The 23282-nt window shown below is 36.4% G+C and overlaps 1 protein-coding gene across 2 annotated transcripts in view; it reads left to right on the forward strand.

Annotated features, from left to right (window-relative positions):
* ARID4A (AT-rich interaction domain 4A) overlaps positions 1 to 23282 on the forward strand; it is a 50635-nt gene that overhangs the window by 13013 nt on the left and 14340 nt on the right. For both annotated transcript variants that reach the window (XM_074583634.1, XM_074583635.1), the window contains exons 6-14: positions 4163 to 4242; positions 4360 to 4454; positions 5080 to 5212; positions 7111 to 7190; positions 8895 to 8971; positions 10981 to 11147; positions 19548 to 19620; positions 22200 to 22294; positions 22435 to 22532. In XM_074583634.1, the coding sequence (XP_074439735.1) occupies positions 4163 to 4242; positions 4360 to 4454; positions 5080 to 5212; positions 7111 to 7190; positions 8895 to 8971; positions 10981 to 11147; positions 19548 to 19620; positions 22200 to 22294; positions 22435 to 22532 (898 nt within the window). The remainder of the gene's footprint in view (positions 1 to 4162; positions 4243 to 4359; positions 4455 to 5079; positions 5213 to 7110; positions 7191 to 8894; positions 8972 to 10980; positions 11148 to 19547; positions 19621 to 22199; positions 22295 to 22434; positions 22533 to 23282) is intronic.

Here is a 23282-nt window from a genome sequence, read left to right on the forward strand (position 1 = left end):
AGACAGGGAATGGAAGATACCTGCTCATCAGTAGTGAGTTGAAAGTTGTGCTGTTTAATTTATTTTTGACATACTCAACTTTGAATTGAGAGATATTTTTTTTTCTAACTTTTGGGAAGTATTGTGTTGATTCCCACTGGGAAGCTTTGTTTTTGTGTTGTAACTTTGACTTGCCTAGACTTCCACAAACAGAAAAAAAATCAATTCTGTTTCTTTCCTGTTATTATCAAAAAGATTGGGACGCAGCAAAATTCTGAAAACTTCCATTTTATTTTCATTATTTGAATATGCTCTCTGTGGAGCACATTGGACAGAGACTGTTCCTCCAGGTTGTGCTGCTTAGTTGTATTTTTTTCCCTTTTGTCAGTGTTCGTCGTTAAGCAACATATGTGGAAGAAAAGCCTCCAGCCAGCAGAAACGTTGCTTTTCTTTCTGTCATTCCTACTTTGTTATATTGACTCTTAAATAGTAGTATATAAGTTCCTGGGTAGTGTGTATCATTCTCTTTCCAGAAGTATTTACTGAAGTATGGTACGCCCTGTTTCCTCAACAAGTACATGCCCACTACAAGATTAGGCAATGGTAATACTTCACAGGCTTCTGCTTTTTCAGACTTGTTTCTTTGGAAGGACAGGATTGTAAGTTCCTCTTCTAAGATAAATACTGTGGCACTGTAGACACATCTTTTGATGACTACATTACATGTGTATGGGGGAGATACCTTTCTGTCTTCCATTCCTATTTCTTTCCCTCCTTAACACAACTGATACTGTTCAGTGAATTCTTATGGAATGCAACCTCTAGAATTCCTGCTGTTGGAGAACTTGGAGTTGTAACAATAACCTTATTAAGGAATTAATACAAGTTATTCAACATTAATTTAACTGTTTTTAATTTGTCTGTCTGTACTAGGCATTTTAACAGGAGTTGAACAGTCTTAGTTCTGGATGAGGTTAAAAAGAGGAATGAATTTGCAACTTAGTGTCTTAAGTTCTTCTGACGTGACTGCTATCATAGTATCAAAGTATTGCATAGCCAAAAAATGTGCCATCTGCCATACTGCTTTTATTTATGAAATCCTTGATGTATGATGCTGTACATCAAAAAGACATTCTCTTAAAGCCTCTAGGACTAGCATTAAAAAGTCATGTGTAGGGTGACAGCAGTACGAACAGTACTTTGGTGAAGTAGATTATTCTTAAAAGTGAGATGGAAACCACAAGGCCTACTTAGTTTAAGAAAGTTATATCTTTTTAAAAGTGCTGAGACAATCAATGTGTGTTTCTCATTACACATTTCAGTAATGTGCAAACAAATATTTTCCCTAGAAAAGAAGCAAGTTTAAAGTAACTACAATTACAGAATATTTCATGCATTGTGAATAATTGGAGAGACTTCTTACTTGGGCCCACTTTAGTAATTCAAATAGTTGATATTTTTATATGAAAAGTGGTGCTCTCCTTTTTCCATTGACACTGTATAAAGTGATCACTAATTTAGCTAAGGAAATCTTTCTTTTTATGCTGTCCTGTTACATATTTTGATGTTCTGCAAAGGTGTTGTTTTGTACTAAGTTGTGCAGCTAGGCTGTCATTACAACATAAATCATTGTAGAACGAGAAAACAAATGCTTATCTATCTAAAAACTCTTACGTGGTCAAAGAAATTTTTCAGTTTGTCCTTGAAGCAATTAAATGACTTTGAAATACAAGAGAGATTAGTGCCTTCTGTTTCTGCCCCTCATGGTCCTTCTACCTCTGCCCTTACTGGTCCCCATCAAGATAGAAACTTCAGTCCTGGAAGAAAATTACCCAGGTAAATTGGAACATTGGACTTGATTACTTTGAAGGAATCATGCATTCTTACGCTCTGCCATGCATTTTCATTTCCCTGGGACAGGACACTCTCACATGGCTGCTGAACAGAGATATTTTTTCCACGCTTTCATTTACGTTATGCCAGTTCTTTTGGCCTGCTGCAGTTCAGGAAGGAGGTCTGAGAATTTGTGCTTTTCCACCGTCCTTTCCTGAAGTTGTGTGATAACTGCCTCTCACATGAAAGAAAGTACTCTATCCTTTTGGAACGAGTGGCTTTCCTCTTATGGGCAGGAGAGGGGTTTCAGAAGGGGCTTTGCGGTTTTTTTGTTTTCTCTTTTGGTAATCCATGTGTTTCAGTTCTGGAAAACGTGGAGTGGCCTAATACTCTTTCCCTGTATGGCAAGGGACAAGCAGCTTTTGTAGAACAGTCCAGTTCTGTACCTTCAGTTAGAGAAAACAGAGAGAAATGTCAGGAAATGGCTGGGAGGAAGAGGGCTGCTTCTGAGGTGTGGGGTAGACTTGTCTTCATTCAGGTATGAAACTGGGAATAGTTCTGAAAGCATGACTGCCAAGCTCTGAAAGCATACTCATGCTTTCCTTGTCTCTCGGTCTGAGGAGTGATTAGGAAAATGTAATTATCCAGCATTAATTATTTTTTCTTCCGTGTTGTTTTGTCCATGGAAGTGAAATATAAGTTCAAATACATTTGCAATCTGTAATGTGTGGGTTTTTTAATTAATGAAACCTATGACAATGCTGAACTTCAGAATTACTGTGAGCACTCTGGTCTTTGCACTTAGCTGATCAGTGGGTACCAATGCTGAGTTAGTAATGCAGAGGGGAAGAGCTCATACTTTGTTTTCCCAGTTAGTGCGAAGTGTCACAGTCGTGGCGTCCTTGGGTGGTGGGGTTGATAAATCTTACTGATATTTATATTATAAAGTTTTGAAAATATTATTAACTAGGATAGCTAATTAGGCATAGAGGTATCTGCCATTTTTAAAATATTACGTTTTGGAGGGGGGAAAGTTAGTTGCTTTGTGTGTACAAGTATTACAAACCATTAAGATAATTCAGTAGTGGAGCATACCACAGCACTATCTCTGCTCTAAAGCTGGAGGAACCTTAAAGCTTATCTTATTAAGCTTAATTAAATTTGTACTCATACCTTTTTATATAGTTGTTATTGCAGTCTGTGATTTTAATCTAAGATTATGAGAATGTGACTCTTCTATTTAGTTGACAAATAAAATAAGCGCTTCTCTTGCTGCAGCCAATCTGTGTTTTTGCTGACAATGCACATGTATTTGCTATACATGCTAGCTCAAGAGATTTATTCTTTTTTTAATAGAAGTATGCCAAAATTATCATACTGATATGCACAACACTTTCAAAATTTTTTTTGGAAGTTCACTACTGGAAAAAGCATGTTTAAAGTGGTTTAAATATGGAGTAGTATTTTGCACCTTGACCCATACACATAAACTTTTACCTTACTGGAATGCCAGACTGCAGCCACCTGGTCTCTGCTCTTTGAAAAGGGTCTGTTCACATGACTCAGACAGTGGGATCTGAAGCACTGGGGGGGGAAGTAACTTTTCTTTCCTTCTCTTCAAGGAAGTTTTCTTGAAAAGGTTTTATTTAAACTGACTAAAGAGTAGATGTTTCTCAGGCAAAGCTTGCAGTAGCCTCATAGCATTCTAGTTTTCTTCAGCTGTGTATTGATGGAAATTGATGGAACTTCCCTTTCACTTATACATGTTTTAAGGTAACATGATGTCTACTAAGTATTTTTTATAGATCAGTCAGACTTACGGTTGCAAGTTTCCGGTACTGCCAATCTGTTGGTAGCACAGTATTGATAGTGGAGCAAAAAACTATCCCACTTGTTTTTCTTTCCATTCATTTTTTGGTTTTGTGAGGATTAAGAAGTAGCGTAAGTAAGGAATAAATGGATAGGTTTAAAAAAAACCCACAAACACAAAACCAAACAAAACCCTAAGATTGTTAAATAATAGTAACTGGTATGCAGCCAGTAGCTATGGTTTGAAATGTGCACTGTATTGATAAGAAGGTTGTCTAAATTAGACTGAGACTGTTGCATCCAAAAGCCTTACTTTATATTGACTTTCGTTACTGCGTGAAAATGTTATCGGTTCTTAGACTGGATCTTGAATGCCACCCTTTATTTTGCTTGTGAATGAAAGAGATGTTTAAATGGCGATATTGCAAGTTATATTTTAGAGACTATTCTAAATTGTGAGATAAATAGTAGACTTGTTTTGTCAGCTTGGAAAAGAGATCTGATCATCTTGTGCCAATGTGTTTTCTTGGCTTCATAATAGTTTTTGATGATGGTGATGAAAGGACCTTGAGACGAACTTCATTATGCTTGAAGGGAGAAAGGCACTTTGCAGAAAGTGAGGTAAGACAATGATAGACATGCAATGAAAACTAAGGAGTTAGTGGGGGGGGTTGGTGTTTTTTTTTTTATAATAAGAAGAAATTGTAAACTATTTTTGTCTCCTGTTTTTCTACGTAGACACTTGATCAACTGCCACTAACCAATCCAGAGCACTTTGGAACTCCAGTTATTGGCAAGAAATCTAATAGAGGAAGAAGATCATCTCTTCCTGTGTGAGTTTTGGTAGTGCTCTGTTGCTTTCCTTTCCTTTAGTGTCCGTTGCTAAAACCGAAGTTGTACCATTGAAGCTGTATAATGGTCTAAATGCTCTATCACGTAAGTTGTATGCACAGCTTATGGACTTAAGTAATTCAGTTCATGCAGACATGTTCATATGTTAGCAGTATTATGAAATCGATGGGTTTTTTTCTGTGCAGTAGCCTTAAGAATGTTCATGCTTCTTTCATATAATAGGAACTCATATGCCAGGAAATGTAGGATTTTTAACCTTCTTTATACTGCACAAAGTAGAAAAAAAAAGATGCTTTTAAATTTCTGCGTTAGAGACAATTTCTCTTTATTTCATGTCTGCACAATCAAATCCTGATTCATGCCTCCAATTCCAACATGATGCTGTTGTAAAATACTACTACTTGGAAAGAATTTCTACAAAATTCCTCTTACTAAGTAAGTGCACTTAATATTTAAGTGTATTTCAAGCAATTTCAGTCCTAAAAACTCCAGTTTTGTTTTTTAAGCTTTGCAGAACAGGAAGAAAGATTGGTTGTAAGCCGTATTTACTTTCAAATATTAACTTCAGATAAAAACTTTAAAATACTGTATGTTTTAATAATTTAGCGCTGAAGATGAAAAGGAAGAAGAAAGTAGTGAAGAAGAGGATGAAGATAAAAGGCGTCTCAATGATGAATTGCTTGGCAAAGTTGTGAGTGTGACTTGTAATTCCGAGAAGGCAGACTGGTATCCAGCTTTGGTAAGTTACTTAAGATGCTGACAACTCTACTACTACTATCTTTTTAGACAGGAATGTCATCTGACTTGTTACATTACTTGTACGGTGGTTTTCCTGGATAGAATGGTTTGCAAATGTCACAGCTTTTACAGGAAAGTTGCGAATGTAGTCAGGCTAAGCTCTGCTGCCCATATTTTCTAAAAATAGAAATATTCTACAGTATCTGTGAAAAGTGGGAGAGCAAAGATTAATGTTTATGTGTAAATTACAGGGTTATACTCTTAAGTCTTTCAAAACTGCACGTAAAATGGTCAGTATGTAACAATATTTTTCTTTTATAAATACGATATGTTAGGATTTGCTCTCCTAGGCAATTCAGGAACAACTAGATGTATGAATCTTAATGGCAGTGGAATTTTTATCTTTTTGTGTTTAATGATTACCTTTTTCCTTAGACTTTCGATTTTATGTAATACTAGTTTCTTCCAGGCTACCATTTACATAAATGGCCAGCTACTCTAGCGGTAGAGATTGGTGGTTATTTTTATTTGACTGTCAGTATAGGATACGGTGTTCATTGCCATTGCTGATAATAAATACATGTGAAATAAATTCAAGTACAACTAGACTTGTACTGTAAAGGTGGACACTTTGCAGATTCGTTATACACACAGAAAAGTTCAGAGTTGCATCTTAAAAGTTGCTTTCTTTGGTAAACTTTTTGGTATTGTCAGACAAGCTGAATACACGTATTCTGTTATTTTGATGTGTTTGTTTTTTAAAAAAAAATCATTTGGAGAATTAAACAGGCAGGTTTGGATCACTAATTTTTGCAGATTTTATTTACTTAACTGTAAATTCTATGGTCCTTTATTTTGAGTCTTCAGGGTTAGCTGGAAAGAGCTCAGCTGTTACAGTCTTCTAACTTAGTTTAACGTTTTATTTTCCTGTGTGAATCCAGGATCAAAAGGTAACTGACACAGACCAGTTGTCTTCCCCTCCTTGAAAGAACATTAAGATGTAATGTAGGGTGAATAGTTGACACTGACTTATCCAGCTGTATGTATCTATTTAAAATGTGAAATGTGGTATTGTACATGTTCTGATTGTTGTATATCCCTTTACTAACAGCAGATGTTAACTTAACATGGTTCTAACTAGGGAATTAAGTTACTGGAGGCAGTGTACCTGTCCTGTTCTCTGCTACCTGAGAAACAGCAATGTCTTATCTTGATATCTGGGGTAAAACTTCTGACTCATCCGAGTGGGATGGCACAGGTTCCACTGAGTCCTGATAGGTCCACAAGTTCCTCTACATTTCACGTTTTTTGTCTGTATGTGGTCTAGAGCAAAATGTAAACTTGTTCTGTTTGTGGTAATACAAATACTGCAAACGCATTTTTATCGTCTTTTCAGACTTAGACATGCTAGTGCTGTGAAGGGATGCGCTGGATTCCATACTAGCTTATATTAATCCACTTCTCAAAAAAACCTGTACTGCTTACCTCTCGGTGTGAATGCCAAATATCAGAAGCTGGTATAAAAAAAGTGGGTCTGTGGCTTTTTAAATAGATGCTTTCAACAGGTTTTGTATGAAGAAGAGAAAAAAAGCGAAGTGAATAAACAGGATCCCGTGGTGTTACCCCAGTAGATTAGTTTCGAGTTTAGAAATGAAATTGCAAACTTTTCTGGCTTGTACATAACAAGTTAAGTTAATTGTCTAAGGTAAGCTGCTGCTTGAAGCTTGTCATTGTTGGCCTTAGTAATACAAATTGGAGTAGGCTTCTTTTCTCAGAACTGGAAATTATAATAAAAGAAACAGGAAAACAGCAGTTTTCCTGCTGTCCATCTTTCTTTCCTTTCAAAATCAGCTTTTTTTCTTCTCCTTAAAAAAAAAAGTGTTTTATTTGAAACTTCAGGTTGTGTCTCCCAGCTGTAATGATGACGTCATAGTGAAAAAGGACCAGTGTTTAGTTCGATCCTTTGCAGATTCCAAATTGTAAGTAATAGCCTACTTTTGTTAGATGTATATAGGAGAAAAATGCAAAACTAATTGTATATTGCTTCTGAAGACATTATTTCTTCCAAAAGGAAAGCATACAATTTTGTGTAATGCTGGTTGTACACATTTCTCATTCATAGTCCATGTCCACCTAACTACTTCTGTGCTTTTACTCGCCCACCTTTACATTGTGGGTACTGATAAGAGTTCATCTGATTAGTAAAATCTGTGTTGTTTCTTCATTTAAAAAACAAACAAACCAACTTAAAAAAATACAGTTTTTGTCCTGTTCTTTGAAGTATGAGTTTTGGTTCTAAGTATATTCCCTAATGTCTTAATTATTACGCCTTTATGGGTGTCTGTTGTAGTAGTTTGTATATCTGATTGATTAATTACCTCCAGTGGCCAGATATCCATGGCTGTTTAAATAGCAGAGTTTAAAAGTGTTTAATCTATGTTTTTTAATTAAAAAAAAAAAGTGAAGTAACTGTTTAAAATTTTTACAGAATCTGAACCAAGATTCCTATAAAAAGAAAGAAAGGTCCTATTAGTCCACACCCCCAAAAAGGGGAGAGAGAGGGAGACATAGATGTGTGTCTTAAGAAATAATATATTCAAAAGAGTACTAAGACTGTTTTTTAAAGGTGTCTGCCTTTACTCCTCTTAATTCTTACTTCTAATGCATCTGTCTGAGCATATTGTAACTAAAAACTTCCGTGCCAAAGGCTAGCTGTCACCCGTCTTTTCCTCTTTCTTTCAAAGTGAACAATTTGTGATGTTTTTAATAGCCATGATTTTGAGTAAGGTGCAAAAAATTGATTACTGAAATGTATTTCAAGTAACTGAAGACTTAATTCATTCTGGCCTTTTAGTGTAGACATGTATCGTCTAGATAAGTCTGGTTCTTTATATGCTGAAGGTAAAATGTTATTGGAAAAGCATGCAGACTTGCTCTGTTTTACTTTTTTTTTTTCCCCATAGTATTATGGCTTTAACTTCAGAAAATGGCGGCCTCCAATTCCTGAGGTTTTACTCCAGTTTTTCTGAAATAATGAAAGAAGGAAAAAAAAAATATCTTATTATAATAACTCACTTGTAAGGCTTTCCTTGCAGGTTGGTTAGCATTTCTATTGTAATAATTCAGTAACTGAATATTCAGTGTAACTTTAGAACAGAGCAACTGCCATATATTTTGCTGTGAGAACACTTTTGTAACCTAAAAATAAAAATCAGCTATTTATCAGTGCAGATAGGTGAATTTGGCTTCACTGTTCTGTGCTAGTAGCATTGCATTCGGAAAATAGAGGGCTTCTTTCTTTCATCTCAGCTAGATTGCTATTTTGGTAGCAACTACTGATTGATGTGAATACTTTCAATTTAGAAAATGTTTTTTGCCTACATGGAGTATTTCACCGTTGCAAATTTGTGCAGGTTAAACACTTAAAGAAGTTTTATGAACTTAATTATTTAATTACAAGGGTTCTTTTAGTGTCAGAATTTCACAAAAAGATTGGAAATCTACTCTGTGTTTGAATTTTGTATTAGGACCTATAATAACAAATGCCTTATGAATTGAGTTGTTAGAAAGGAACTTGAAAGTGAATGATAAATCTTGAAAACTTTAGAAATTGCTGTTTTTCTAAGTCAAACGCTTGCTTTACTGTGATTTAAAAATAATATCAGAACCTTTCTCTTTTTCAGTTACTCAGTAGCAAGAAAAGACATTAAAGAACTAGATGTTCAAAACTTACCAAAATCTGAGTCCTCTCCTAAAAAAGGTAAATTAGAATAAATTCTATGTATTTCAAAAAAGTAATCTCGTGCAATAGTACTTTTAACTTTTGCAGATAAATGGTGGTCTGCTGATTTCTGATAATTGTCTTGGATATTTTGCAAGCATTTTTAAATGTAATAAATTAAAGAAACTTCGGATATAGCTGCCTTATTATTAAAATAGCACCTAGTAGAAGTCTTGTTTATTTGATTTTTTTATTTCCTTCATTTGATCCACTCCGAATTCATGCAAAGTGAATAGAGTATTTTCAAGGTAGTGTATTTGAAATGTCATTGAATAATGGAATATATTTACCTCTCCCTACAACAAAGTTTTGTGCTGTTGTTCAGACCACTTTGTCTTTACATCAAAAATACCCAGACAGCAAGGTGTAAACTTTATTAGAACGGCCTGCCTGTGATTAATATTTGGTTTAAAAGTATAATTACAGAACTTGATTTCTGGATGGATGGGTGATGTGACCACAATAATCCCGTGGTTTTAGTGAGCTTATAAAAGTCCAGATTTTCACTCTAACGTAAATAATTCTTTTCGTGTTGTTTCTCCCAATCAGACCTTAAACTACGATGTTTGTTAAGGAGAAATATTTAAAATCTGTTTATTAAAAATAATTTAAAAAAAAACACAACCCAGCAACAAAAAACTCCCACTCAACAACAGTAGTTCCTTGGGTTTGAGTAAAGGTCTGAAACAGCTCCTTAACAAGTAAAGATTTAACATGATACTCAACAAAGGGGAGCTTGAGAAGGTTTTGATTGGTTTGTGTTAATTATTAAAATTAAATTATTAAAATAAAAAATTAAAAATGCTTTGTGACTGTGAATACTGCAGGTGAGGTAAAACCAGGGCCTTTTCTTCTGTAGGGCTACAGGAGGCAAGCACGTTTCTTGACACAAAGGGTGTTCCTTGGAACTGGAAAATGGACATAATGATTTCTCTTACACTTTCTTTTTAATAACTATTTCACAGTACAAGAACTTTAGAGCAGCCAAAAAAATGATCAGATGCCAGGTTTAAGATAAACTGAAGAAAGGGATTTTTTTTTTCTTGAAGAACGTAATTGGTTTGTGACATTCATTGCCATAAGGGAATATTGTGGAACCAAAGGTACTAGTGGTTTTGAAAAATAGTTTAGACAATTTTCTGGAGGTTACTCTATCAACACCTATTAGAATCTGGTGCTTTTTCTTCTCTAGCAACACTGTGATTAGTTCATTGGAATACGTCCCTTTTTTGGGTATTCTGATTCCTCTTTATTAAGATGTTCTATTGTGCCTGGGGGGCGTGTTTTGGTGTTATCTAGGTTTGTGTTGCTTTGTTGTTTCCCCCTTGGAGCACCTCTTCAAGGAAGAGAATTTGAGGTATTCCCACTGTAGAAGTGTGACTTCTCCCCGTCCCATTTGTCCTCTCTTCCAAACGTTAATGTAACATCTCTTTAGGCAGTGCTCTTAAACAAAACATATGCCTTTTTTTTTTTTTTTTTCAATCTAAACTTTAAGACATGAAGATACTTTGAAAAGAATGAAGCAAGTCATGGTACTTTATCTAACTGTGACAGCTTTCCTTTTTTTAATAGCTTTATTACAGTATTTATATCTCTTTCGTACAGAAACAGAAGAGTTCACAGTTCCACAGAATAGATGTGGATAAGTATAGGTGCTTATCTTTGGTGCTGTTCACATACATAGGTGTAAATCTTAGTGGTGTTTGTGGAGACCTATCCCTAGAAAACAGCTGCATGCTGTGTGTGGGATGGATGTTCTCCACTCTAAGCTCCTTGAGTTGCTGATACTTGATTTAAAAAATTTGACAGTCTCAAAATGTAAAGTGTGTAGACTCGGAGTTTAAAGCTGAAGTATCTATTTTATTACTTAATTCCATTTTTGGTTTAAGTTGGCATTGTGATTTACGAGAATGTGAAAAGGAAATTAAAAATGCTTTGTGACTGTGAATACTGCAGGTGAGGTAAAACCAGGGCCTCTTCTTCTGTAGGGCTACAGGAGGCAAGCACGTTTCGTGACACAAAGGGTGTTCCTCGGAACTGGAAAATGGACATAAGTGAAATTCTGGAGTCCTCTAGCAGTGATGAGGAAGATGGAGCTGATGCAGAAACTGATGAAGAGGAAGAAAAGAGAGAAGAGAAAATGGAAGAAGTAGTGGTAAGTCTGAGCAATTTCAGTCATTATTCAAAGATAATTGAGTAACTTGCATGCATAAAAATCCTGCACTTTCCAACATTTTACTCTCAGACTTTGCTTACTCACTTCAACATCTCTTCAGACCGGTTCATCTTCCCTTTGCTACAGCTGTCTTTACTGGGATTTGTGACCAGTGCCAGACTGCCTCCTATTGTCTAGAGCAGAAATTGGAGACCAATCTCAGAAATTAAGAATTCAAGTCAGAGAAGAGTGATAGAATGTGGGTCAAAAGGAGAGACAAACAAAAAATTGATGCCTAGCCTAACAGTAGTAATCCAACCTTAAATAAAAGTAACTTTATATTTTTCTTTTGTACTTTATATGTAGGTTATATAAAAAGTAACTTGTTTCTGAAAACAGTAGTTTGATTTGAGGAAAAAAAAAAAAAGAATTATTAAAGCAAAAGCAATAGGCTGACTGAAAGTATGAGCTAACGCACAGTCCCTGTTAAAGCTGTTTGCCTAAGAGGGTATTTAAGAGCAGTACCGGAGTTACCTTTGCACGTGTTAGTTTTTTTCCTGAACGCCGCTGGTGTTCGGGGTTGGGAATGTGATGTCATGGGTGGACTTTCTGTCTAATGCTCGTGGTAATAGGTTTTCGCTGCATTGGAATGCTTTGAACGTCTCCTTTTCTGCAAAGGTAGGCAGTTTCTTCATGTCATCAAAAATGTTTTTACAGAATTTGCTTTTATTTCTGCTACCCGTTTTTAACCTTGATCTATTTAGAAGTAGGGGGTGGGGTTTAGTTGGGGGATTTGTTCGTTTGGGTTTTTTTTTTTTTCTGTGCGATTTTCACAATACGCTCGGAAACTTTATTTACCTGGGCGGGGTGGGGAAATAATCGAGCGAAGTTTGCCTTTCTAAGGGCAGGTGAACGGCCGTTGCCCTCCGGCTTCCCCCGCAGCGTGCGGTGTTGTCAGGCCGGGCACAGAATGGCCGTTCGTACTCGGAGGCGGCCGGCCGCGTTGCCACGGTAACGGGCTGCTGGCCGGCAGCGCGCATGCGCGGGGGCGGGGCGGGCGGGGTCGGGGGAGCGGGCGCTGGCGCGGAGGCTTGGCCGGCGGCCAGGGGGAGGCTTGCCAGATGCTTTGAAATGGGCTGTCTCTTTTCTTCGCCTCTCATGTAATGTCTGGTTATTTCTATTATTATTACTTTTTATATATGGAAGAGAATGTAAGTAATGCCGTATAACTGCGGATGCCGTGCAGGGAGAGAGAAAGCTGGCAGATATTTGGAAGTCAGGCTGAAATATGTCTAGGCAGTGGGCAGCTTAGATAGAAGGGAAGTAAAACCTCTTTACATTTGAAAGAATGCAGCTCCTAGGTAAGGATTCTGTGTTTTAATCTGTAATGTTAGCATGGTTGTTAAGAATGTGGATTTGACTTGGATTTCTGATCTGGGAACTGGTGGAGCGTGCAGCCAGGGTAAATCTTTCCAGGTAAAAAAAAAAAAAAAGACAATAAGAATCTATTTTTAGGTGTTAATCTTATGCCTTGATAACAGTGTTCTGGAAAATGGAGATGTCTGTATGAGAAGAATGGTATGATTAGATAAATATAAGGATGAATGTGTGCAGAATATAAAATCCTCTGGGTTTTTTCCTCTGCAGTGAAAAGGACTGAATAGGCCACATTTTGCAGGGTGTGAACTGTTGCAGTCTTTATTGGTCTGTTCGTATTAACATTGGTTGAAATTGCAGATTATCAGATACTAAAAATCAAGGATTGCTATACTAGTTTTCTGGTATGCATTTTAATATAATTTGTTATGGCTATTGCAGAAAAGTGTTACGTGTTTTAAACAAAGAAGGGGGAGGGGAAGCTTGGTGGTTTTTTTTTTTTTTTTAAAAAAAAAAAAGGCATTCCTGTAAAATAAATGGAGATTGTTTTTAAGAAATACTCTAAATGTAGAGTAGTGGAGCGAGGATTACAGACAGGTAGATGTGCTGGTAGGAAGAGCTGTAAAATCCATTATTTCCAAGTGACAAGTGGACATGTGAAAATAAGGTGGGCATCTTCATGCTGAAGCTACGTAGCAGAGGATAGATATTAATCTTTTTAGATTATGTCAGAGCAGAACTGTCATTCCAGCCCATTAAAACAAATTCCTGATTCAGCTGTTACTATACATATTCTAATTGTGGGCCATCCTAGGTGTTACAATTAGAGAGCATTTAGGGAATTTATCGTAATTTCTGTTTTCCCTTGAAAGGCAGTAGTACTGGTTGCAGAGGGAATTGACAAGTGAATGATAATTGCCTTGTGTTTATTTGTCTAGAAGTGTTGATTACTCAATTTTTGCATTTACGTTTTGTAGAGTTTCTCCTTTTATTAATCAAGGTCAAAATAGCTTCTGTCCATCCTCTGCCAGAATATTGTCAGTGGACCTTTTGTTTTAGAACTGCAAATTGTTATATTACTGGAGATGGGAGGGAGATTTTTTAAAATTATTTCCCTCCACCCCTCTGTCTTCTGAAATGCACAGCAGCTTTGCTGTCAAGGCCTGGACAGCTGCTGACCAGCCATGATAGGCCTTCATTAAATCAATCGAATGACACAGACCTACTTAATATATAATGAGAACGTAAAGTGAGTCGGAAGAGTCTAATTCTGGGTATGGAAAGGATCCTATTTTTCTGAAGTAAGATCTTTTATAATGATAATGGAGCAGAGAGACCTACTGTAGCTGGTAATAATAGATCCTACCGTTTTTCCAGTAGCTGGGTTAAAATCTGTAGCTTTGTTTTGACAGAGACTGTCTTGCTAATTGTGCTGCTTTTAATGACATCTTAAAGAGTATGGTAAAATTAGTACAACCGGGTTTCCAGGCTCTACACAGTTCTTCTTTGATGGCTTTTGTAAGTTAAGGAGTGGGAACCGATATGGTGGTGGTGAGATGTTAATCCTCCTCGTTGGTGATGGATCACTTGTGTGGTCCTGAGTTGACTATGAAGGAGAAAAATGTGGAAATTGCTTGTCATTGACTTCAGCAGAGATTATGTTACATTGAGTTGCTCAGCATGTTCAAATTGTTGGATTTTTGGCAATAATTGCAGTATATGGTGCAACTCAGGATAACTTCATTCTCAGTGTGAGGTCTGAATAACAGACCACGTGCTGTTTATGTCACAGAAGTAAAAAAATCAGGAGGTACTATAGAAAAAACTATTTATCAAATGAAAATTTAGAGAATCATGCAATTGGTTTGAGTCCACGTAAAAATCTGGATATTGCTTTTGGTTCTTATCCAGATTTCAACGTGTGAAAAATAAGATAATTAACTGTGTTCCGAGGGTACATTTGGCAGTCAGAGAATGCGCTGCAGCTAAAAGGAAGGAGAAACTCTAAATTCCAGTATCTCCACATAGAAATAGAAGATTTTTGGAACATTACCTGACTTTTTTATTAAAAATTAGATAGTATGTACTACTGTATTTGCTTGTATTTAAGTTATTCTGTCAGGGAAGAAGTCATATGTATTTGTTTCTCAGGATTAAATAGTCAAGTACTCCCCATTTTACAAGGGAACACGTAGGCAACATTTGCCTCTCAAGTCTCCCTGTAGGCCGTTCTGATTCCAGAAGAATCAAGATTTTAACATGCAATTTTTTGAACTATATTTTCAGTACGTGTTCTTAATAAATACATTCACATAAGATCAGCATGAAAGTAAGGAATTTGTTCTTTGGAGTCTGAATTTTGCAAGTTGCAGAACTGTATCTTTTGATGGTATCAAGAGCTGGAAAAAGGGATTTCTATCTTACCTGTAGAACTGGTTATAACACCATACTTGAGAGACGCTTCCAACTTACCTGTGTCACTTTAACAGCAGTTCCTTGTTCTTTCACTTCCTCCCCCCCCCGCCCTGAATGGAACATGCAAAAAATTGTTCAGAAAAAATTCAAATTCTAGCTAGCTGGTCTCCATGCCTCGTTCAAGAAAGAGTTGTAGGACCTCCAGGTGTAGAGGAATTTTCTCTTAGTCTTCATTTTGACGGTCACCTGAAGGATGTATCTGTAGTATGCTTAATAGTGTGCATTCATTTAAAGCTTTTAGGGTTGTTGCACCACAACAGCATCAAGAAACATTGGTCAGGGTCAGAGTTGCTTTACATGGTTGAGCAGGGAAAAAGCCAGAAGCATTTTTCAATGTACCTATTCTGCAAATAAGGAAGGATTTCAGTTCTCATGATAAGTCATTACCATATATTTTATTAGCACTAAGTTCATAAAGGAAGGATGCGTATATGAAATCCAGGGATGTATTGTAGGAGGCTTGAGATTCCTACAAATGATCAGTGGTCATCTATTAAAATATTTACATTGTGCTTCAAAGTAGTTCTTGTTTACCATGTAGTCTTTTCTCTAAGCGTCGGTGGGAGACAGCATAAAATGATACCTGACTTGTCCATTTCTTTGCAACCTATGTGTATTTTAAGATAACGTTGAAAAAGCTGACTATAAAAATTAAATACAGGAATACGGTAATTTCAAAGTTAATGAAGCATGGTATCCAGAAACAACTGGTTTATTTACATTGGTAAAAAAACAAACACAAAAAAAACCCCAAACCGTAAGCAACTGTGATGCGTAATATGCAGAATAGCCTTTAAAAAAAAAACCTAAACATTGATTAGCTAATCATCCTTCTTATGCATGAATGTATTTGTAGGAGCTTTGACTCCTGTAAAGCATTGCCTACATCATGCTCTTTACAAAGACTTTCTTCCTCACAATTTTATGCGAACAGGCATTCTCAGAATATTCTTCGAAGAGGAGCAAAGAAGTTGCAAGCTTGAGGCCCAGCTCTAGAGCGAGTTGAGGGTCGTTGAATTCCTGGGTCATCTTGGTAGAAATTAATGTTTTAAGATCACTCTCATCTCCATATGGTGTAAAGCTGTTAACTTGTTGCCATCAGTTTAATTTTTTTAATTTCCTTAATTAGTGTTCAAACTTGGCATCAGAAAGCAAATGTGCAAGTGATGAAAATGCATTTAAGTACTCTAAAGCAACAAAATTTCGTTAATTCTGTCAGCTTGTCTTGATCATATACTCTTCTGAACTCCAAATCCTGTTTATTTCACAGAAGAGTTTATGGTATTGTAAGTCTGTTAATAACATAAAAGAAAGGTCATCCCTGGTACCTTAACCCGAATTGGTATGGTATATGGCGTACGTGCTTGTAAGTAGAGATTCATTCTTTGTTTTGTAAAATAAACTATTTAATCCTTTGTGCACCCACTCAGCTCTACAGGTTGTTATCCACAGAAACTTTAACATCTTTCTGTAGAGGAAACGATGAGTCAGAATAACAGAGCTATATTCTTGTTTAAAATCATGCTAAAAACAGAGTCAAAACTTGTGGTGAATAAAGTGGCTTTAAACCAAATGAAGCAAAGCCAGCTACTAATTTTCTACAAGTTTTCTGTGGGTTTTACATTGTGCTTATTTGCTGGTTATTGTTGTCAAAATAATTTTACAAAATACTTGAACACTGTTAGTGTTTCTTGGAAGGCAATAAGAAATCAAGTTGGGAAAGGAGTATGTCGCTTATACAGAGATCCTGTGTTCATTGTTGATTTCATTGTTTTATTGTTTACAATATTCTCTAACAGAAGTGACCTGCTAGTCAGAAAGGAGGAAAAAAATCTCAAACCCATAAAATTTCAGCTTTTTAATTAATAATCAAAAAAGGACATCTTGGAGATTCTTTTTAATGAAATTCAGCCTCTTACCTTGAGACAAAAAAAAATAAAAAAATTCTCATGTTGCATTTAGTTATGGGTATTGGATAAACAACAGAAAGGTCTGAATTTTGAACTCCCGGCATTTAAAATTTTCATATTGTTTTGCCTCTCACTTGGACTTACCTTTGGCTACAGCCTCCCTTTTTTCTGTAACACCTGTATAGGAAAAAAATGAAACGCAGAGACAGAACTCTTAAAAAAAAAAAAAAAAAAACAGATTTTGAAGGACTGTCACTGTGAACTCACTTATCCCCAGTGTAAAATGGTCATAAGTGTCTGGATAGGATAAGTGAGGTTTGGAGGGTAGCAGTGTCACCCTGGTGCCTGCTGAAAAGCAGTGCTGGGAATTTTAGCTCTCAGATGATGGCAGGTTGTGGCATCAACGTTTATCGGGTGTTTTCTTCACTTTGGGTGCAGCTTTTAAGGTTGCTGATACAGCAGCTTAGATGATGGTTGATGTATTTAAAATAAAACTCAGCTCTAACTCAGAACAGTAGACACTCCTGTAAAGTAATTGTAGCCAATTACAAATAGATAATCTTGATGAAAAATAACCTTTTACAAAAGTCCATATATCTTAATGTTGCAATAGGCATATCCATGAAGGGTTGGCCTTTCTAATTTTGGCCAGTAGCAAAAAAAAAAAAAAAAAAAAGACGACTTTGAAATAGCTGATACATGATTTATTCCTTGGTCACAATTATTCAGGTCTTATTCAAGTCAGCTATCAGAAGGACTTGGTGTCTACCCTGGCATTAGTACCAGACACGGTTCAGACTCTCTTTGTCAAGGGGTGTCAACCTAGCTCATACACCATCAACAGAGAGAAGTAGGTACAGGATGTCTCTCATAGGTGAATGAATATTGCAGTCAGGTTTTATGCCCTGCTCCTATAAGCACGTAAAAGCTTTTCATCTTAGGTTTTTGCTTTTCTTCAGCTGAAAATACTTGGTTAACATTCTGTCTGCACAAGTGCTATTTCTAACCTATGTTTCTGCTGTTCTGACCTACAGTTCTGGCTTGGCATTATGCCCGCATTAAAAAAAAAATGAATTTCAATTCAACTATTCAGAAATATTCCTGAATGTTTAATGTTATTTAGATATATTTAGTTTGCCTGGTTTGAGTCGTATTGCCTTTAATCAGTAAACGTTAGAGTAGGTGGTAGAAATTTCTCGATCTTGAAGTTGGTTTGCAATCTAGATGGAGAGAAAAAACTGTGGTTTCTATAGCAGTAATTCATTTGTTAACCTGGAAGAACACAATAATTCTACAGATAACTGTTTTTCTTTATATAGTCCCTATAACATGCAGTATGAGCAAGTGGTAACTGATGCTGTACAATGTTGTGATTATTCATTTAATTTCCTCCAATTATTTCCCAGGAAAAAATAGGAAAATAAGAAACAGATGTTGTCTCTGCCTGATTGTAGGTGATTCCCTGTTGGGCTTTGAAGCTCAGAATTCAGTGAAGCAGGCAGGGCTGAAATTCATTCTGATGCTGTGCAGATTGCTTTCTGGTTAACAAGTCAGTAGCTTATACATTCACATTTTAGTGCTTATCTTCCTGCCTTGAAGCTTAAAGTTTACTGAATGCACAGACAACTGAAATTGAAATTGCTGTTCTAGTTTCCTTCTGGAACTGCTTGTGACTTTTCTGTTATTTTTAATAATGTAATGATAAGGTTTTTTGACATGTACTGTACGTCTTTCCTTCAAGATAGCTGCAGTCTTTCTTGTGCAAACTGCCTTACCAGCAATCCCTGTGATTGCCAGGCTGGCAGGAAGAAAGGGGCATGCGTAAAGTATTGCAGGGAAAAGATTATTCTTATTTTATCTTATTTTTTTTGTCTCTGCTAGAATCTCAGAATTCCATGAAGTATATGTAGACATAATTCCATCTTTCCCACCTCCCCAGTAAATTTACTGTATTTTCATTGTTTCCACCTAAATAAAAGAAAACTTTTATTTCATGCTGTGGACTGCTTACCATAAAGTTCATAAGTGTTTATCTCTTTGAAACTTGAAGTTGTAAAGATAAAACTAAAGAATTTGTAATAATAAATTGTGGAAATACATGTTCGGGGAATTATGGAAGTGCCTCTAAAAGTGTTTCCAAATACGAGCAGAAGTTGAGCATTGGAGCTTAATGACAAAATTAATACTGTCTGGAGTATCAAAACCAGGAGCAGCTGGAGAAGGAATTGTTCTGCAACCTCTGCTGTAGTTGGGATAAGGAAGATTAGTTAAACAAACAAAAAAACCCCAAAACCTGAACAAACAAAAAACAAACCAAGAAGCCTAGAGTTCTTGTTAATTGCTTCAGTCTTGTAAATAACAGACCTTTTTTTTGTATTAAAACAATATGTTATGTATATTATTGTTTTAATTTTGAGGGTCACACATTATTTTTATTGTGGATTGAGGCTTTTCCTGACCTGCGTTTTCTTTTTCTCCTCCTGAGGTGCGCACTGCAGTCTCCTGAGTAAATTTTGTTTTCTGCATATTTCAACATTATATGGGCGCAGGGCCAAATGGGAAGTGGTTTGGGTTTAGTTCTTATTGTTAGGCTTTTGTACAACTAAATTGTTCCTTTGCATATTTTATGTTTTCACAGCCTGAGGAAGAGCTTGATCCTGAAGAGAGGGACAACTTCCTCCAACAGCTTTACAAGTTTATGGAAGACAGAGGTAACACTGAACTTAATTTTTTTTTTTCTTTTTACTCTCTTGTCCACTCTTTTAATGGCTTCTAAAAATTACTTTTAAATGTATGGATGTTATTATGAGCGTATTCTCACGTGCGTGAAAAAGGATAACAGCTAGTCTGGTGCTTGGAAAAACACTTCTACCCACTTTCACATGTGGCAGGTCTGCTTCCAGTACTTTAAAGCATAGTGCACAAAGGAAACTGAAATCTTCCCTGAGGTGCTCTTTTTTTTGTTTTGCTTTCACAAAACCTTTTCTATGTTACCCATCCCTTTTAAATAAGCTTTTGGTTGATTTCTTGTTGTGACAGCCATTGCTGGGAGTTCTGCTGCTGCTAATCTCAGGCTGGAACCTGAGGAGGCCATTCATGAATGGTGAAATTCAACCAGCAGAGAATGGGAGATGTGCAAGTCTCCTTGCAGAACTGTCTTAATAATACGCCAGCGTAGCAGTGATACTCACCTGAACAGACAACTTAAAGGTTCTACTTTGTCCTGTAGCTAGGACAAGAAAATAGCATATTTTAAATGTCTGTCTTTACAGAAGTAGGTAAGACTGCTATAAACTGGAGTAGTTAAACTAGCACAAGACATATTGGAAGTGCATGTACTATGTATATAGAGCAGGATATACCTGCTGACTTGAGGGAACTGTCGTTGCATAAACCATTCACGTCTGCAGTTGTGATGAGACCGACACTAAAATGGAAGATTTTCTGTTGCTTGGCTGTACACCCTCCCTCCTTTTGTTTTCTTTTTTTTTTTTTTCCTTAAGTATATCTAAGCCTGGAAAAAGTTCTATCTTTAAGTATATTTGTTTTATTAATTTTACTCATGCACTCGCTATTTCAATTTGAATATTCTAAGTGTTAATCCTGCAATAACATTGGTGGAGGTAGATTACAAGTGCAACTACTGCCTTTTTACATTTTTTTTCTTTCTTTCTTTTTCCTTGACAAAAGTTACCTGAATGATATTTCCGTAGCAGCATATAGTACAGCAAATGTTGATGTACTTGAATTCGAAATAACCAGAGCTAAGAGTAAAATGTAAAGTGCATGTAGTGCCTGAATATTCCTCTTTTTCTTGGGTTTTAAAATTGGGGGGGATAAATGGGGGAAATCAAGTTACCTTTATAAAAGAGGCCCTGCATCCCTATTAACAAGGTGTGCTCTAGACCGCAGAATTGTAAAAGAACAGTTCCAAGTCTGTCCAGTATTACTAGTTCTTATCACAGGCTTAGAAATTGATCATGTATTATAGCAAAATATACTGGAGTTCATCCAATATAATTTTGAGGCCTCCTATGTATAACCAGCGTTTCTGGAGAATAACCTGCCTTGAGGGGAATAAGAAGCTATGTTGGGGAAAAAGAAGTCCCTGTGCTGGTGGACTAATCCACAATTTTCTTTCTTTTCTGGTAGCCTGATTCTTCCCTTGTGTTTTCCTCCTTCCTCACTCCCTTTCTTAAGCATTCTTAGACTAAAACCAAGTAGGGGTCATGTCAGGGACTTGTAGAGGCAAAAGAAGAAAGCATGTGTGCACTGAATTTGAAGACTCAGTGCGCTGAATTTGAAGACTCAGTCCAGAAACTATTCTTTAAGGTAGTATGTCAACTGAAGAATGTACAGGACTTTCTGGGGGACTAGGTCTTTCCCTTTGCCTGTTTATGTTTTTGGTTGGGTTTTTCTTCCCCTCTGTCCTGATAGCAAGATTTCTGTTCCCACCAGATTTGTTCTACATTCTGTTCTCTCAGTATGAATGTAATCGTGACAGTAGATTAATCATGACAGTTAGAGTAATCATGACAGTATTCCCAAAGTCTTATAAAATTATTTTAATGATTCCAAATATAATTGCATGAAGATGAAAGAAGATGAGAAGCTGCAGGGAAGAGGTTTGATGTTCTTCCTTGCTGGGAGGAGTACTGTCTACGTACGCAGCCACTTGCCCCAAGTCACTTTTGGTTTCTCCTTTTGTAGTTAATTATTGTTCTTTATATCATTGCCACTCATCTGATCTGAGTTCTTTCTTTTTCGCGGAACTGTTGCAAATATTCATGTCCTGTTAGGGCCTTGTGCTTTTTCACGTTCTGACAATTTGCCTGTGTACCTTTTTTTAATCCAGCATTTCTGCTTCTTCCCCATTCTTTTTAGACCACAGACCACAGTCTATATTCCAGAATTCATCAGGTGTTCTGTAGAGCTTGCTGCAGTTCTGGCTGTCCCCCCACTCAAAAGAGGATCAATGGAATGCAGCCAATTGGATGGGGGTTATTGCACAAGTCTGAAAAGGAGGTCAAGAAATCATAGTTATCAAGTAGTTGGTGCCATTATGCTAATAAACCACCCAGAAATATGTGCTGCATTCAAAGGAGGGTAAAGCCTAAATTGCTGGTTGGAGACTACTTGACTTGTGACATATCTTAGAACTATTAAATACATATTTTGAAATGTAGAAAGATAGTAGTTATCAAATGTGTGCTAAAGTCATCGAATGTGTGGAAGAAGCAGTTTGCTGTTCTGTGTGGTAACTCTTTATTTCTGGTTTTGTTTTATTTAGGTACTCCTATTAATAAACCACCTGTTCTGGGCTACAAGGACCTTAATCTCTTCAAACTTTTTAGACTGGTATTTCAGCAGGGTGGGTGTGACAATGTAAGTGTCGGATGTTTCCTGAACTAAATATGTCTATTCGTTCTTAAAGGTTGTGGCTTGTGGCTGTGTTAGATGTCATTCCTTAATGTTCTTCATTAACAAAACCTGAATTTTTTTTTTTTTTTTTTCCCCCCCCAAAGATTGAGAGTGGTGCTGTATGGAAGCAAATTTATATGGACCTTGGCATTCCTATTTTGAACTCGGCTGCTTCCTACAATGTAAAAACTGCTTATAGAAAGTAAGTTCTCATATCGTATAATGGTGAAAACATTTTTCCTTATTTTTTTTTTAGTAGCATGCAAAATATTCAAGCAGTTTTCGATAGTGAAAAAGTAGTTCTTCAGCTAACAAGCAGTTCTGAGCATTTTCCAGTGCCAAGGACTGAAACACTGGAGTGTTTCAGTGAAAGGAGGGGAGTGCTCAGGGCTGCATAAGTTCCCGTTGCTCTAATAATTAGAATTCCATTAATTTTCTTGTCAAGAAGTGTTCACTTTGAGCATGCAATGGTGCCACTTCAGAGTACAACAATGAAACTTATAAAAAAAGCTTAGGAAAATTCATCTTTGCAGTGTGTGGTGATTAACAAGAATGAACTCTGTCTTCAGTCTGTAGATGCTGCGTGCAGCGAGGAAGATTTTATACCGCTTTCTTTAACTTCCTGAAAAACGTTGGTAGAGATGTTTCAGATTGCATATTTAAATATCATATTTGTGGAATCTGTAGAATAATGGCTTTAGGGCATAACTTCATACATTGCTGTGGTGCATGTGACAGTATGAAGTAGTAAAATCACTGCTTGTAATAAAAAAAAATGCATAAATCTTTTTATTCTGACATTAACTGACACATGTTTTTTAGTTGTGTTTTAACTTTTGAAATGGAAACCTTTTAGGAATGTCACTTTTCAAGCTCATTTTCTAAATAAAGATTATTTTTATTATTTATTCTCCTGGAAGTTTGACAAGAAACAAATTGGGCTTTTTGAGTA

This window comes from Larus michahellis, chromosome 4 (genome assembly GCF_964199755.1).
Source record: "Larus michahellis chromosome 4, bLarMic1.1, whole genome shotgun sequence".
Lineage (NCBI taxonomy): Eukaryota > Metazoa > Chordata > Aves > Charadriiformes > Laridae > Larus > Larus michahellis.